The 17,287-nt window shown below is 43.9% G+C and overlaps 1 protein-coding gene across 1 annotated transcript; it reads right to left on the minus strand.

Moving 5' to 3' along the window:
• Window positions 1-739: 739 nt before the first annotated feature.
• Window positions 740-6,801, minus strand: LOC311143003 (palmitoyltransferase ZDHHC23-A-like). Its single transcript, XM_084178795.1, has 5 exons — window positions 6,153-6,801; window positions 3,668-3,829; window positions 2,877-3,548; window positions 2,203-2,370; window positions 740-1,702 (listed from the first exon to the last, which is right to left on the minus strand). Exons 2-5 carry the CDS (start codon window positions 3,784-3,786, stop codon window positions 1,429-1,431), a joined length of 1,233 nt encoding a protein of 410 aa, XP_084034921.1. The 5' UTR covers window positions 3,787-3,829; window positions 6,153-6,801; the 3' UTR covers window positions 740-1,428.
• Between the last annotated feature and the right edge of the window lie 10,486 nt (window positions 6,802-17,287).

The following is a 17,287-nucleotide window of genomic DNA, read 5'->3' on the forward strand; positions in this document are numbered from 1 at the left end:
TTATTTCAGCTCTGTTTGACAATAGTTTGTTCCTAATTGCTGTACATACTGCTGTTTGTACTACACAGTGACCCTGTTGATAATCAGTACTGGATTTCCTCAGTCTTTAGTTTGTTATTCATTATTAATTTCTATGTCCTCTCCCATTCTTTATAGAATTATAGCCAATATACTAATTAGCTCACAAACTTAAGCATATTCATACAATATAGAAACAGAATATACAGTGTACCTTCTTATAACATAACGTCTAATAACACATTTATCAACACAGTCTCTCCAGTTGGAATGTGGGTCTCTTACCAGGGCAGAGGAGTAGGACGACCAGTTGTGCTGTGGACCAGCAGTGGACAAGCAGAAACTTGTTAGTAATGACACTCATGATCTGAAATACATCAATGTTGGGGTGGATTGAGAACATCTCTGATTCTGAACAATATGCACTGATAGGAAATTACAGATTAAACGCCGAAGATTAAGAAGGGGAGGATTTAAAACCAACAAGAACCACAGAAGGTACCCCAGGAAATAAGATTTTGAGTGAGTTTATGAGAGGGACAGAGCATGTGCATATCTTCAACAGTAACCAAGTTTGCCCTCATTCTGTAAGTTTGTTGCGGTTATGATACAGATGAGGCCCCCTGAGCTCTCTAGACACTTCCTGTAAACACAGAAACCCTGGTCTACTTGCATAAAGGTTTTTATGGCCCCCCTAACCAGCATTGTCTCTCACTCTTATCAGTTGGATTTGATTTATTGGCATGATAAACAAACAAGATACAAAGGAAAATGTGTCTTATACAGTGAAAAGGATAGTTGAAATATAAGTAATGTACTGTACATTCAAACGTAATAATAGCAATTTAACTACAAAGAGTATGTGGGTGTGGGTGAGAGTATGTGTGTCATGTCTGTCAAAACATGCACAGCTTTCTTCCCTTTGAAGTATTCTTCGCCTGTGTCACCTTATGGTCAGGCGCACTCTAAATGTCAATACGTAGTTTACAGTTTCATAAACATGTTCTCTAAGTCATGCATGTCCATTCATCTATTGCTATTTAGTCTGCCATAGTTAAGAATCTTCACATCATTTTGGAAAATGATAGCCAGCAAAATCAAACAGATATTTGTCAGAGGTTAAAACCTCAATAAATACCAAGAGCAGCCCTTTATATTTACACCATGTCATAACTAATACTAAGAGTGTCGTATCCATGACAACCTAGAGGAACATGGTTATTTTCTCTACCTGTGTTTGGAATATAGAGGTCTATTTAACAATTTAAAACGAACATCTCTGAGTTGCAATACGTTTGCGTGCCCAAAGGGCAGTTGAGAGTTCACCAGCATGGTTGAGGAAAGGCGTTTCCAGTTGAAACCCAGCAGTGTTGAACTGGTTGGGCATAGTGGCATGGTGTTAAGCCAAGGCTAAACCAAGTCAGTGAGGGCGGAGGCATGTCTATCTGCAGGCTCTCCCATGGTCAGGAATTCAGCCCAGTTCTGCCAGAAGCCACGTGAGTAGACCCCTGTATCTACAACGAGGCCACGCAGATGACTCTGGTCATTTTTCTTCCGCAGAGCAAGTTGTGCCTCCCGCTCTGTCACATTGTAGCTGATATTGATCATTTGCAGCACCAGCAGGTGCAGCAGGCCTGCTGTGACAATACTGCTGTACCAGGCACAGGTGAAGCACAGGGCTGAGCTGTAAAGACATCTGCATAGTTACACTTTGAAAACAACATAACACTTTATTTTTCAGTTGATTTTAGTTCAACTAAATATTTATTTCAAGTAACTCAAAACAGTTGGTAACTAGCCACAAAAGTCAGTTCAACGTCTAGTTTTGATTTCTATTTGGTTGAGTTGTCAACTGACGTGAATTCAATGTGAAATCAACAAATAATGTCACCATGTCATTTAGGTTAAAAGTTGGGTAAAAGAAAAGAAGAAATGCCCTTACATTGATGACTTTTTGAAAATCCAATCAGTTTTCACATAGATCTTTTTGGTTGAAATGCCGTGAAAACAACATTGATTCAACCAGTTTTTGCCCAATGGGTACCTGGTGCCTAATAGTAGGCAATAAAGTGGTGCTTGTTTCAATGAATCCCAAATAAAACCAAATAAATCATGAATTGTCATTTTGTAACTCATTTGTTTGTGTGTGCAATTTTTAAGCAAATCCCAGGTACCATAGTGTACCTGTACTGATTGTAGACGCCAGGGCAGTAGAGTAGCGCAGTGAGCAGGTTCTGTCGGGGACACACGCTCCGCAGCACCAGACTGATCCCATACAGAGAGGTCAACAGGAAGAGGAGCAGGGTCAGCAGGAAGTTGCGATGATTGGCCTTGCCGACACAGCTGTTTATCCTGCCTCCGCAGTGACAGACACGACACACACACACAGACAATACACCCTCAGTTCAAATAACCAACTTCTGCTGTGGTTGCATGTGAGAGCACAATTAGTTTGAATGTGAGATAATGAGTACATACTCTGTGTCTGGTTGTGTAAATACCATAAGTGACAGATTGTCCTGGTTTGAGGTCGCCTCACCCTGCTGAAGGGTGAACCCCTGTGGGCCCTGCACATGTCTCTACAGCCTGGTCTTCTTGGCCTGACAATGTGACACTTAATGAGATCATGATCGTGTGGAAGAGTATTGTTGAGTGGATATACTGTAAGTGTGAGGGTCTTAGAGATTAAGATATTGTGTGTTTGTATAGTAGGGGAATGTAGGCAGATATGATAAGGAGTCATCATCTTTGTGTTGCAGAAAGGTATTTTTTGTATAAGTCGTCCTGTCGTTGCACAAATAATGGCATAATAATACTCAATTCCTCCACAACTGACAAAGACGTTTAATGAAACCCACCAGATACAGTGGTGGTCCAGGCGCTGGACACAGCCTCCACAGATCCGGCAATGTCCCGCCCGCGGGGGACGCACCACTCTGCACAGAGGACAATTGCCCCCCTTTGCTGTCAGGGACTGTGTCTGCTGTTCCACTGGTTTGGCTGGGGGTGCTGGCACTATCGACTGGTCCACTCCATTCTGAGAGGCAGAGTGTTTGTCAGGCAGTTGGTTTTGATTGGTGCTGTGTGTGTCAGCCAGGGAAGGCTGCACGAAGCCTGGCCCCCTCTTGGTGCGCACAAGGGAGATAAGTGTGAGAACCACACCCGTTGTCACGGTCACAAGCTGCAGGTGACTTACATCCCCACGAGGTAGGATCTCTGTGACAAAGAGGAAGTACATGTAGGCTAGGGAGAAGAGCGCCAGGCTGAGGAAGAAGAGGGTGCGGCCCTTATTCCGGTGTGTGGCGTAGTAGTACCACAGCACCAGGCCAGGCAGGGCTGTCATAATGACTAAGCCCAACAGGAAGTGCAGGGCTGCCAGCCGCAGCAGCAGAGGAAGCAGCACTAGAGCTGGGATCATGGAGAGCTCCACCCGCCTGTCCCCTGATAACAGTCTCACCCTCAGCCGGTCCATCACTGCGCCAAACACAGGCAACACACAGTCAGGTTTCTGAGGCTCTCCCTTTAGCCACCTGGAAAAGACATGAGGTTAGGGATGACAGAGAGGGAAACACAGAGAGGGTAGGGGGTTAGACCTGAACTTGGACTGTTGATTCCTGCCATGATCCTCCTCCTCATTCCACCCCCTCACCTGTTGCAAGCTTCATCCAGATCCTCACAGTCACAGCAGCATCCATGTTGGTCTACATCACACTCACAACAGCACATGGGATCATCTGGCTCTGGAGGCTTTAACTTCTCCCATTTCATTCTGACTGTTCACGGATCCACTTGAAGGTCCTGTACAAAATAACTGCAACAGTAAAGAGACATAGTCAAACCACATGATAACTATTAATAGCTGTTCTTTGGGTGTGGTAAGGGTGTGTGGAGAGTAGTCTTCATTCAGTGAAGTGGTTCAGTAATACGGACTGTGTTGGAAATCTTATTCCACCACTGAGGTTAAGGTTATACAACATCTTAGGCTTGCAACAGTTGCCTGCTTTATGTAAAGCTAGCTTGTTGCTCGAGTAGTTTGTGCGGTTGGGGGATCCCTTTCTCAAATCCGGCCCTCAAGGTGTGCAGGACTGACTGGCACACCAGATGAAGGGTATGTCTGGTGCCAATAATCAATCAGTTAACCAGCAGGGAGAGAAAAACCTTGAAAATCACATTTGACTTGAGTACTCTCTTAGACAGTCTTCTTAATGGAGTTGTATTGGCGTCCCACAGACAGTTCTTCATCATAATGAAGACATTAAGGTTAAGCTATCTGAAAGGTCTTCATTACTTGCATTAACACACTCACATTGACAGTACGGGTGTACACACACACACACACACACACACACACAAACATTTTACTAGCCTTACCAACTAGGGATAGGCCTAGTAGACCAACATCTGCCTCATGAAAGTGACAAGAGGTTTGGGCCTCCCGAGAGGCGCAGTGGTCTAAGGCACTGCATCGCAGTGCTAGCTGTGCCACTAGAGAGTCGAGGCTCTGTCGCGACCGGGAGACCCATGGGCCGCGCACAATTGGCCCAGCGTCGTCCAGGATAGGGGAGGGTTTGGGCGGCAGGGATGTTCTTGTCCCATCGCGCACTAGCGACTCCTGTGGCGGGCCGGGCGCAATGTACGCTGACTTGGTCGCCAGGTGTACTGTGTTTCCTCCGACACATTGGTGCGGCTGGCTTCCAGGTTAAGCAGGCACTGTGTCAAGAGGCAGTGCGGCTTGGTTGGGTTGTGTTTCGGAGGACGCATGACTCTCGACCTTCGCCTCTCCTGTGTCCGTACGGGAGTTGCAGCGGTGGGACAAGACTGTAACTACCAATTGGATACCACGAAAAAGGGGGTAAAATACCAACAAATAAAAAAAGAAAGTGACAAGAGGTTTAATAAATGTATATTTTAGGTCGTAAATGGAATCAATTAAAATTGCTTTTGATTTTAACAAGTTTTACAATGCAATTACTTTCCTCTAATATAAATGTGGCTTTTAGAAATAAGGCCACCATGTACCTAGGGAAGACATATCTGGGCCAACTAAACCTGGGTCCCCAAGCACGCCTATCATATGGTGAGATGGAATTTGCATTGTTGGAGTGACTGCCAATGTTGGCTTTGTCATCTGACATACTACTTCAAATATAGCCCAGCTCTTCAACAGTCTAAATATTGACTACCTACAATATCTCATTTTTTTACTTAAAATAACTGTAGACTATAGTCACATTCTAAAGGGAAAGCTGAACAAAAATGAATATATTTTTTATCAACAAAATATGACAAATCAATGTTTCAATGCAATATTCTAAAGGAATGTGATACTGCCTACAAATAAACAGATAACCTTAACCCTTTAACCTGACTCCTAAACATAACCCTAACCTTAACCCTAATCCCTAACCCCTAGCCTAGTTAACTTTAGCCAGCAAGCTAATGTTAGCCACCTAACCACCTAGCTAGAATTCGTAACATATCATACGTTTTGCAACTACTTACTACTTTTTAGCTACTTTGCAACTACTTAGCATGGTAGCTAACCCTAACCCATTAAGATAACTCCTAACCCTAACCTTAACCCTAACCTTAACCCCTAACCTAATGTAGCATATCATACTAAAGCAGTCAAACGTAATATATCATACTAAAGCAGTCGAATGTAATATATCATACTAAAGCAGTGAAATGTAATATATCATACTAAATCAGTTGAACATAGCATATCATACTAAAGCAGTGGAACATAATATATCATACTAAATGATCAAGATGTAGGATAATATACGTCCTACAATTCGTATTATATTGTATGACCACTATTACATTGGTAGGCCAATGTAATGTAACCTAACGTAAAGTAACATATTGTAATGAAACAGGCAGGGAGTGCCGCTTGAACACTCAACCTTCTGGCCCGAAACCCAGCGTGCCATCGACTGTGCCACAAAAGCATGCTCATGTGGCACAGTCGATATCTGCGCTTATAATCCAGGGTCGCTACAATATCATACTAAATTGAGTGACACGGATTTTAGTAAAACATAATATGTTTTGCTCTGAGACCAGGTTGAAAATGGTGTGCATCTAATTTACCTTTTGAGAAGAAAAAAATTAGCATAGTCTACATTTACCTGTACTGTAGGTTTTTCGGCAGAAAGCACCTTTCCCTCGAAGACTAGGCTAAAGACCCTTGTTATACGATTTCTTATGTCATGTATGTTTTTCATGTAATATATTTCATACTTTCCCTGTCAAACAGGAGATCCGTATCATCACACTAGAATAAACTTCGGTCCGAACTAATTACGTGGCAGCAAATTCCAGGTACCAGGGTACCCGGCAAGCGTTGGCATGTGTGATATCCCTTTCAGTCAAAAACGTTTTATCCTTTAATAGCCTGTAATCCAGCAGTTTTGGGTGAAGAGCTTGATTATCTTCTATTCCTCTTCATTTCGTTGGGAAAGCAACGTCGGTCATTGAAGAGGAAATTGGCATGCCTTGCAGTGGCAGCCAGCGACAGCGTGTGGCAGCGTTTGGAGGTTGTATGCATTTCGCGGATTCTCAGGAGGACAGTGTCACCACTGAAGGGGCAACATAATTTGAATCGATCTTTTAAATGTTCTGATGTAACAGAAGGCTAAACGCTATGTTGGTCATTAACTAAATGTACTTGTTTCTCACCACATACCCCTAGCTTCACTTAGTGCTGCACATGGCTGAGGCTGATCGTCCTGTCAAAGTCAATGTTCTGCACCTGAGACGTTGAATAGCTTGCTTATCGATCAATTATCACAACCTGGTCTCAGAGAATTTCGTATTATTCTGTATGTAAATCCGAGACGCTTCATTTAGTATGAAACTTATGTTTTATATGGTATGTATTAATTTGTGGATGTCCATCACTCATTTCGTATGATATGTTACGAATTACAATTCGTATTATATGTTTTTTTTTAAATGCTAAACGTACAATATGTTACGAGTTTTCTAAATGTATAATGTTACGAATTTGCAAAACATATAATATGTTACGAATTCTAGCTAGGCGGTTAGGTGGCTAACGTTAGCTAGCTGGCTAAAGTTAGGGTTAAGTTAAAGGGTTAAGGTTAGGGTTAGGGGAAGGGTTATCTTAAAGGGTTAAGGTTAGGGTTAGGTGAAGGGTTAGCTAACATGCTAAGTAGTTGAAATGTTGCTAATTAGCTAAAATGCTAAAGTTGTCCTTGATGAGATTCAAATCATAACCTTTGGGTTGCTAAACATTCGCGTTATACACCCACCCATCCACCCCGATCAACCACCATCTGCATGGCCAGGCACGACTCCAACACCATCATTACGTTTGCCGACGACACAACAGTGGTAGGCCTGATCACCGACAACGATGAGACAGCCTATAGGGAGGAGGTCAGAGATCTGGCCGTGTGGTGCCAGGACAACAACCTCTCCCTCAACGTGACCAAGACAAAGGAGATGATTGTGGACTACAGGAAAAAAAAGAGGACTGAGCACGCCCCCATTCTCATCGACGGGGCTGTAGTGGAACAGGTTGAGAGCTTCAAGTTCCTTGGTGTCCACATCACCAACGAACTATCATGGTCCAAACACACCAAGACAGTCGTGAAGAGGGCACGACAAAGCCTATTCCCCCTCAGGAGACTAAAAAGATTTGGCATGGGTCCTCAGATCCTCAAAAAATTCTACAGCTGCACCATCGAGAGCATCCTGACTGGTTGCATCACCGCCTGGTATGGCAACTGCTTGGCCTCTGACCGCAAGGCACTACAGAGGGTAGTGCGTACGGCCCAGTACATCACTGGGGCAAAGCTCCCTGCCATTCAGGACCTCTATACCAGGCGGTGTCAGAGGAAGGCCCTCAAAATTGTCAAAGACTCCAGCCACCCTAGTCATAGACTGTTCTCTCTGCTACCGCACGGCAAGCGGTACCGGAGTGCCAAGTCTAGGTCCAAAAGACTTCTCAACAGCTTCTACCCCCAAGCCATAAGACTCCTGAACAGCTAATCGTGGCTACCCTGACTATTTGCACTGCCCCCCCACCCCATCCTTTTTACGCTGCTGCTACTCTGTTAAGTATTTATGCATAGTCACTTTAACTCTACCCACATGTACATATTACCTCAACTACCTCAACTAGCCGGTGCCCCCGCACATTGACTCTGCAACGGTACCCCCCTGTATATATAGCCTCCCTACTGTCACTTTATTTTACTGTATATATAGCCTCCCTACTGTCACTTTATTTTACTTCTGCTCTTTTTTTCTCAACACTTTTTTTGTTGTTGTTTTATTCTTACTTTTTTTGTTTAAAATAAATGCACTGTTGGTTAAGGGCTGTAAGTAAGCATTTCACTGTAATGTCTGCACCTGTTGTATTCGGCGCATGTGACCAATAAAATTTGATTTGATTTGATTTGATCTGTCTTATGTAACCATACCAAACGTGACATATAATACTAATTTGAGACCAGGCTGTTTATCAAAGTCTCTATAGAAAGACATGGTATTAGACTATACTGAAATTGCCTTAATTGAGCATAGACCTCACTTAATTGAGAATAGACCTCACCCCTGATATTACGCTACCATCACCCTGTGTTGCCATGTGTTATAGGTCAACCACCCTTCTCTAACCCTTGCTTTAATGACCTTTAAAGTTACTCTGATACCATTTTGGTTTTACTGCTGCCAAATTGTTGGCTTGGTAAGCTTGTGTGCTGTTTTGTTTTGCTGCCACCTTTGCCTGATGCAGCTGTAGCTGCATGGAGAGTGTGGGTATTGTTGACCATTTCCATGGATGATAATACTGAGGTGTTAAAAAGACCAACAACAGCCCTGATAATCTACACTGTTGAGTGGGGGTTAGTGGGGGAGAAAGACAGATGATATGCAGTCATGCAAAAGGAGGGAGTGGGAAGATCCGTGGTACAGCCCCACCCTTTGGCATCATATTTCCTTCAGCCAGCAACATGACCCGTCCACCCCCCTCCCCCGTCCCCTCCACTCACAGAGAACGCTCTAGAAGAGTCAAGCGTGTGTCTGATGGGAAGCAGGAGTCCAACTCTATGTTTATCTATGCCCTGTTCATGTTTGTATAGGTACAGTAATAAAGCAGTGCTTTCTAATGTAAATGGTCTGACACATACAGAGATGGTGGGTGAGCTGAACGTTATACTCAAATGAAATAAAATGATAATTGACTTTTGACAAATAAAAATGTGCATATTCAGAGCTGACTAATTATAACTCAGACCTAAATGAGGTATCTGAGTGAACCAAGCCCTAGTTTCGTAACAATGAGCAGCCAACAACCAAAACAGACATTGTATACCGACAGACAATTGTGAGTGCAACTCACAATGTACACAAACAATTGAAAAAACAAAACAATTATGTCATTTGTACCAGTTTACATGGATTTTCATTATAGGGTTATGCAAAAACATTATAGTCATTGACGTGAAATAGAATGTCAAAAGTGTGCTTATTTAGATTTCACTATAGGCACTATAGGCTACTATAGATTTCACTATAGGCTACTATAGATTTCACTTGTGAAAGAAAGACCCAATTATCACACAATAGACATGGATGTATGCACGTGCACACACACACACACACACACACACACACACACACATTACAGGTTAATCAAATCACATACATTGAGGGAAAAAAGTATTTGATCCCCTGCTGATTTTGTACGTTTGCCCACTGACAAAGAAATGATCAGTCTATAATTTTAATGGTAGGTTTATTTGAACAGTGAGATACAGAATAACAACAAAAAAGTCCAGAAAAACGCATGTCAAAAATGTTATAAATTGATTTGCATTTTAATGAGGGAAATAAGTATTTGACCCCTCTGCAAAACATGACTTAGTACTTGGTGGAAAAACCCTTGTTGGCAATCACAGAGGTCAGACGTTTCTTGTAGTTGGCCACCAGGTTTGCACACATCTCAGGAGGGATTTTGTCCCACTCCTCTTTGCAGATCTTCTCCAAGTCATTAAGGTTTCGAGGCTGACTTTTGGCAACTCGAACCTTCAGCTCCCTCCACAGATTTTCTATAGGATTAAGGTCTGGAGACTGGCTAGGCCACTCGAGGACCTTAATGTGCTTCTTCTTGAGCCACTCCTTTGTTGCCTTGGCCGTGTGTTTTGGGTCATTTTCATGCTGGAATACCCATCCATGACCCATTTTCAATGCCCTGGCTGAGGGAAGGAGGTTCTCACCCAAGATTTGACGGTACATGGCCCCGTCCATCGTCCCTTTGATGCGGTGAGGTTGTCCTGTCCCCTTAGCAGAAAAACACCCCCAAAGCATAATGTTTCAACCTCCATGTTTGACGGTGGGGATGGTGTTCTTGGGGTCATAGGCAGCATTCCTCCTCCTCCAAACACGGCGAGTTGAGTTGATGCCAAAGAGCTCGATTTTGGTCTCATCTGACCACAACACTTTCACCCAGTTCTTCTCTGAATCATTCAGACGTTCATTGGCAAACTTCAGATGGGCATGTATATGTGCTTTCTTGAGCAGGGGGACCTTGCGGGCGCTGCAGGATTTCAGTCCTTCACGGCGTAGTGTGTTACCAATTGTTTTCTTGGTGATTATGGTCCCAGCTGCCTTGAGATCATTGACAAGATCCTCCCGTGTAGTTCTGGGCTGATTCCTCACCATTCTCATGATCATTGCAACTCCACGAGGTGAGATCTTGCATGGAGCCCCAGGCCGAGGGAGATTGACAGTCCTTTTGTGTTTCTTCCATTTGCGAATAATCGCACCAACTGTTGTCACCTTCTCACCAAGCTGCTTGGCAATGGTCTTGTAGCCCATTCCAGCCTTGTGTAGGTCTACAATCTTGTCCCTGACATCCTTGGAGAGCTCTTTGGTGTTGGCCATGGTGGAGAGTTTGGAATCTGATTGATTGATTGCTTCTGTGGACAGGGGTCTTTTATACAGGTAACAAGCTGAGATTAGGAGCACTCCCTTTAAGAGTGTGCTCCTAATCTCAGCTCGTTATCTGTATAAAAGACACCTGGGAGCCAGAACTCTTTCTGATTGAGAGGGGGTCAAATACTTATTTCCCTCATTAAAATGCAAATCAATTTATAACATTTTTGACATGCGTTTTTCAGGATTTTGTTGTTGTTATTCTGTCTCTCAGTGTTCAAATAAACCTACCATTAAAATTATAGACTGATCATTTCTTTCATCAGGGGATCAAATACTTTTCCCCCTCACTGTACACATATTTAGCAGATGTTATTGCGGGTGTAGCAAAATGCTTGTGTTCCTAGCTCTAACGGTGCAGTAGTATCTAACAATTCACAACAATACACACAAATCTAAAAGTAAAAGAATGGAATTAAGAAATATATAAATATTAGGACGAGCAATGTCTGAGTGGCATTGACTAATATACAGTAGAATAGAATACAGTATATACATATGAAATGAGTAAAGCAGTATGTAAATATTATTAAAGTGACTAGTGTTCCATTATTAAAGTGACCAGTGATTCCATGTCTATGTATATGGGGCAGCAGCCTCTAAGGTGCAGGGTTGAGTAACCGGGTGGTAGCCGGCTAGTGATGGGATATCGGGAGACAGCTGTATCTTCTCTTTACAGTAATGTCCACTCTGGTGATGCTGTGTAGACGGACTGAATCAATACACATGATGAAGTTCCCTCTGCCCCTATGGGGTATGCTCCCATTAACCAAGCAGCAGTTAAAAAGCCTGGACCATAAGCTCGATCAGATACAGACTCTCTAATCTATTCTGGTGGGGTTAATGCAGTCAGTCGCAGACAATAACAAGGGCAATGTCTGACTAGCATGTACAGCTGTTGTTAGCAAATGTGGAATGAATCAGTGTAGGCCTATGTGTAGAGTCATAACAGAGTTAAGGAGGGTGTTGTATGGCTTCTGCCTGTGTGTAATGACTTAAAGCCACCACTGGGGGCCCCCAGATCCACGTGACATTTTCAATTTCATCATAACATCGACTTCTTCATACAGACACAGGTTAATACAAATTAAAAAATCTGTGTATGTATTTCTTTCGGAGGGGATGGGTTAAACGCAGAAGTCAAATTTCGGTTGACCAATAAAGTAATCTTAATTGTCCATGAGTGGCGTTTCAGTAAAGCAGCTTGAGCTGTTTATATTGCTGTCAACCTTTCCTTTGATATCAACATGTGAATATAAAGAAAGTGTTGCTTATGCAAAGAATTCTGATATGAAGTACATACTGTAGATGTGTTGTAAGTCTTTAAATCCATGGTGTCCATGTTGTCTTTACTAGCAGGGTTGTGTGCCAAGTGAAAGTGAACTGTTGGAAAGGCAATATCTGTGTAGAGGGTGTATGTGTGAGGGTATGCTAGTGGGTGAGGGTGTTTGGTTGTGCATGTGTTGGGGTGTCAGAGGGGGGAGAGGGGGGCTCATTTAGAGGCTCTCCCCGTCAACATATCTGTCAGTGCTGCTGAGATCTGAGATGATTATGGGCCCCTTGTGTTTCTCCCGACCCCCACGCATCCTCGTTCTCCTACTCGTCGCCACACTTGCAGGTAAGAACTTCTGCTCACCCCTCTTCTCACTCATCACATCATCACATGTATGTCCACACACTCAGACACCAGTGGAGGCTGGTGAGGGGAGGACGGCTCATAATAATGGCTGGAACGGAGCAAATGGAATGGCATCAAACGCATGGAAACCATGTTTAATGTATTTGATACCATTCCACCTATTCCACTCCAGCCATTACCATGAGCCCGTCCTCCCCAATAAAGGTGCCACCAACCTCCTGTGGTACAAATACACATACACATGCACACAGGTGGACATACTAGTACCAACACCAACCACAATCTCAACACATACTGTAGCAATGCATGCTCACAGATGAGAGACATAGACACTACCATAAAACCCACACCACACAAACATTATTTTGTCTTACTCTGATGGCATTGTTAATAATCAGTTATATCACTGTATATTATAGGCTACTGTATTAAATGTTCACTGTATGTTTATTGTATAATATACTGCAGGCCTATCCAGCCTTATCAAACACTAGCAACCTTACATCAAATCAATAGAGTAGTTATGATGATGCGGGTGTGTTGTGTTTATCTAATGCCATACAAACGTCTCTGAGTTGATTCTGAATTTACTTGGTTTCTGCGTGAATCACTTGTGTTATGATGGAAAGTTCATGCTGGGCCCTGTACCTCATGGTGAGCAGCACAGTGATACTTTAATCCATGTGACTTTTGTATCTCTAATTTTAGAGGAGATTTAGTGTCACTACTCTACCCAGAATATTTTTAGCTGCCAGACTGGAGCTATGTGTGTGTGTGTGTGTGTCTAAACTGTGCCTCTGTTTGACAGGGGGGATTCTCTCTCTCTGTTTGGTCTGCGATGGTGCTACTCTGCCTAACCCCACTCAAGATGCTGCCCATACCGAAGGCCCTGTAGCAGACACCATGGCAGTGACGGAACTATCAGAGCCTGGCTCTGAGACAGAAAACACCTCACTGTCTACTGATGTCCCTAATTATGTCCCTGTGGAGGAAGAGGGCCTTGTGGTGGAGGAGGGAGTTGTGGAGGAATGGGGCCTCGTGGTGCAACAGCAGCCCGATAAAGAGAAGGCAATGGTAGGAGACGATGTGGTCTTCTCCTGCTTGCTGTCTGGAGGTGACCCAGAGGGGATAGTGCAGTGGGTGGTCCATGGACACAAGGAGAGGCACACCATACTGGAGGGCAACCAGATGTCTAAGGATGCGTTTGCAGGCCGGGCATTCCTCTCCGGAAACCCCACTGCTGGGGACTTTTCCATGATGCTGAGGAACGTATCGAGAGTGGACCACGGCATTTACCACTGTCTCCTCACTCCCCATAATGGCACCACTGTGGAGGGGAGTGGGACCAAGCGCAGCATCCATGAGGACCAGGGTCAGTACTGAATGCTAGTGTGCTGCTTGAGGATACAAACTCAGCAGTGTAAAAACACCTGTAGCCAGATGAAACAGAGTAACTGGGACCGATATGTAAAGTATCTGGATATGTATAAATAGAACTGTCTTGACACAAACCGGTTCAAAGCACATTCAAAGCCGTACACACTACCCTCTGTAGCGCCTTATGGTCAGATGACGAGCAGTTGCCATACCAGGCGGTGATGCAACCAGTCAGGATGCTCTCGATGGTGCAGCTGTAGAACCTTTTTAGGATCTGGGGACCCATGCCAAATCTTTTCAATCTCCTGAGGGGGAAAAGGTGTTGTCATGCCCTCTTCATGACTGTCTTGGTGTGTTTGGACCATGATAGTTTGTTGGTGATGTGGACACCAAGGAACTTGAAACTCTCGACCCGCTCCACTACAGCCCCGTCGATGTTAATGGGGGCCTGTTTGGCCCGCCTTTTCCTGTAGTCCACGATCATCTCCTTTGTCTTGCTCACATTGTGGGAGAGGTTGTTGTCCTGGAACCACATTGTCTCCTCCCTATAGGCTGTGTCGTCAGCAAACTTAATGATGGTGTTGGAGTCGTGTTTGGCCACGCAGTCTTGGGTGAACAGGAAGTACAGGAGGGGACTAAGCACGTACCCCTGAGGGGCCCCAGTGTTGAGGATCAGCGTGGCAGACGTGTTGTTGCCTACCCTTACCACCTGGGGGCGGCCCGTCAGGAAGTCCAGGTTCCAGTTGCAGAGGGAGGTGTTTAGTCCCAGGGTCCTTAGCTCAGCTTCGAGGGCACTATGGTGTTGAACGCTGAGCTATAGTCAGTTAACAGCATTCTCACATACAGTTGAAGTTGGAAGTTTACATACACTTAGGTTGGAGTCATTAAAACTTGTTTTTCAACCACTCCACAAATTTCTTGTTAACAAACTATAGTTTTGGCAAGTCGGTTAGGACATCTACTTTGTGCATGACACAAGTAATTTTTCCAACAATTGTTTACAGACAGATTATTTCACTTATAATTCACTGTATCACAATTCCAGTGGGTCAGAAGTTTACATACGCTAAATTGACTGTGCCTTTAAACAGCTTGGAAAATTCCAGAAAGTGATGTCATGGCTTTAGAAGCTTCTGGTAGGCTAATTGACATCATTTGAGTCAATTGCAGGTGTACCTGTGGCTTTATTTCAAGGCCTACCGTCAAACTCAGTGCCTCTTTGCTTGACATCATGGGAAAATCAACAGAAATCAGCCAAGACCTCAGAAAAAAAATTGTAGACCTCCTCAAGTCTGGTTCATCCTTGGGAGCAATTTCCAAAAATCTGAAGGTACCACGTTCATCTGTACAAACAATAGTACGCAAGTATAAACACAATGGGACCTCGCAGCCGTCACACCGCTCAGGAAGGTGACGCGTTCTGTCTCCTAGAGATGAACGTACTTTGGTGCAGAAAGTGCAAATCAATCCCAGGACAACAGCAAAGGACCTTGTGAAGATGCTGGAGGAAACAGGTACAAAATAATCTATGTCCACAGTAAAACGAGTCCTATATCGACATAACCTGAAAGGCCGCTCAGCAAGGAAGAAGCCACTGCTCCAAAACCGCCATAAGAAAGCCAGACTACGGTTTGCAACTGCACATGGGGACAAAGATCGTACTTTTTGGAGAAATGTCCTCTGGTCTGATGAAACAGAAATAGAATTGTTTGGCCATAATGACCATCGTTATGTTTGGAGGAAAAAGGGGGGAGTTGCATGTCGAAGAACACCATCCCAACCGTGCAGCACGGGGGTGGCAGCATCATGCTGTGGGGGTGCTTTGCTGCAGGAGGCACTGTGCACTTCACAAAATAGATGGCATCATGAGGAAGGAAAATTATGTGGATATATTGAAGCAACATCTCAAAACATCAGTCAGGAAGTTAAAGCTTGGTCGCAAATGGGTCTTCCAAATGGACAATGACCCCAAGCATACTTCCAAAGTTGTGGCAAAATGGTTTAAGGACAACAAAGTCAAGGTATTGGAGTGGCCATCACAAAGCCCTGACCTCAATCCTATAGAAAATGTGTGGGCAGAACTGAAAAAGCGTGTGCGAGCATGGAGGCCTACAAACCTGACTCCGTTACACCAGCTTTGTCAGGAGGAATGGGCCAAAATTCACCCTACTTATTGTGGGAAGCTTGTGGAAGGCTACCCAAAACGTTTGACCCAAGTTAAACAATTTAAAGGCAATGCTACCAAATACTAATTGAGTGTATGTAAACTTCTGACCCACTGGGATTGTGATGAAAGAAATAAAAGCTGAAATAAATAATTTTCTCTACTATTATTCTGACATTTCACATTCTTAAAATAAAGTGGTGATCCTAACTGACCTAAAACAGGGAATTTTTACAAGGATTAAATATCAGGAATTGTGAAAAACTGAGTTTAAATGTATTTGGCTAAGGTGTATGTAAACTTCCGACTTCAACTGCAGGTGTTCCTTTTGTCCAGGTGGGAAAGGGCAGTGTGGAGTGCGGTTGAGATTGCGTCATCTGTGGATCTGTTGGGGTGATATGCAAATTGGAGTGGGTCTAGGGTATCTGGGATGATGCTGTTGATGTGAGCCATGACCAGCCTTTCAAAGCACTTCATGGCTACCGACGTGAGTGCTACGGGGCACTAATCATTTAGGCAGGTTACCTTCGCTTCCTTGGGCACAGGGACTATGGTGGTCTGCTTGAAACAGTTTCGGTCAGGGAGAGGTTGAAAATGTCAGTGAAGACACTTGCCAGTTGGTCTGCGCATGCTTTGAGTACACGTCCTGGTAATCCGTCTGGCCCCGCGGCTTTGTGAATGCTGACCTGTTTAAAGGTCTTGCTCACATCGGCTACCGAGACCATTATCACACAGTCGTCCGGAACAGCTGGTGCTCTCATGCATGCTTCAGTGTTGCTTGCCTCGAAGCGAGCATAAAAGGCATTTAGCTCGTCTGGTAGGCTCGCGTCATTGGGCAGCTCGCGGCTGGGTTTCCCTTTGTAGTCCTGTTGGGATTTGTTTTCTCATAATTGGATTGAAGTGATGAATAGCTTAGAAGGAATGCATTAATGAGGAGCATAGGTTTGAACTATACTGATATAAATTGTTTCACATAACAGGCTGTGATTCATGTGAGGAACGTTAGGGGCTAGGATGAGATAAAACTTGTATTTCTTATAGATAAGACTTGTATTTCTCACAGATACGAACACTGCCTCTTTGTTGTCTGTGAACCGTCCTTGAACGTAGTACAGTGG

The sequence above is a fragment of the Coregonus lavaretus genome (genome assembly GCF_964263955.1).
Source record: "Coregonus lavaretus genome assembly, chromosome: 15".
Lineage (NCBI taxonomy): Eukaryota > Metazoa > Chordata > Actinopteri > Salmoniformes > Salmonidae > Coregonus > Coregonus lavaretus.

What these genes read in the sequence shown, in the direction of transcription:
- LOC311143003 (XM_084178795.1), bottom strand. Translation starts at nt 3,786, where the DNA reads ATGAAATGGGAGAAGTTAAAGCCTCCAGAGCCAGATGATCCCATGTGC. An exon ending in CTGGATGAAGCTTGCAACAG is followed by an intron (nt 3,549 to 3,667) that starts GTGAGGGGGTGG and finishes TGTCTTTTCCAG; the next exon opens with GTGGCTAAAGGGAGAGCCTC. An exon ending in GGCGTCTACAATCAGTACAG is followed by an intron (nt 1,703 to 2,202) that starts GTACACTATGGT and finishes ATGTCTTTACAG; the next exon opens with CTCAGCCCTGTGCTTCACCT.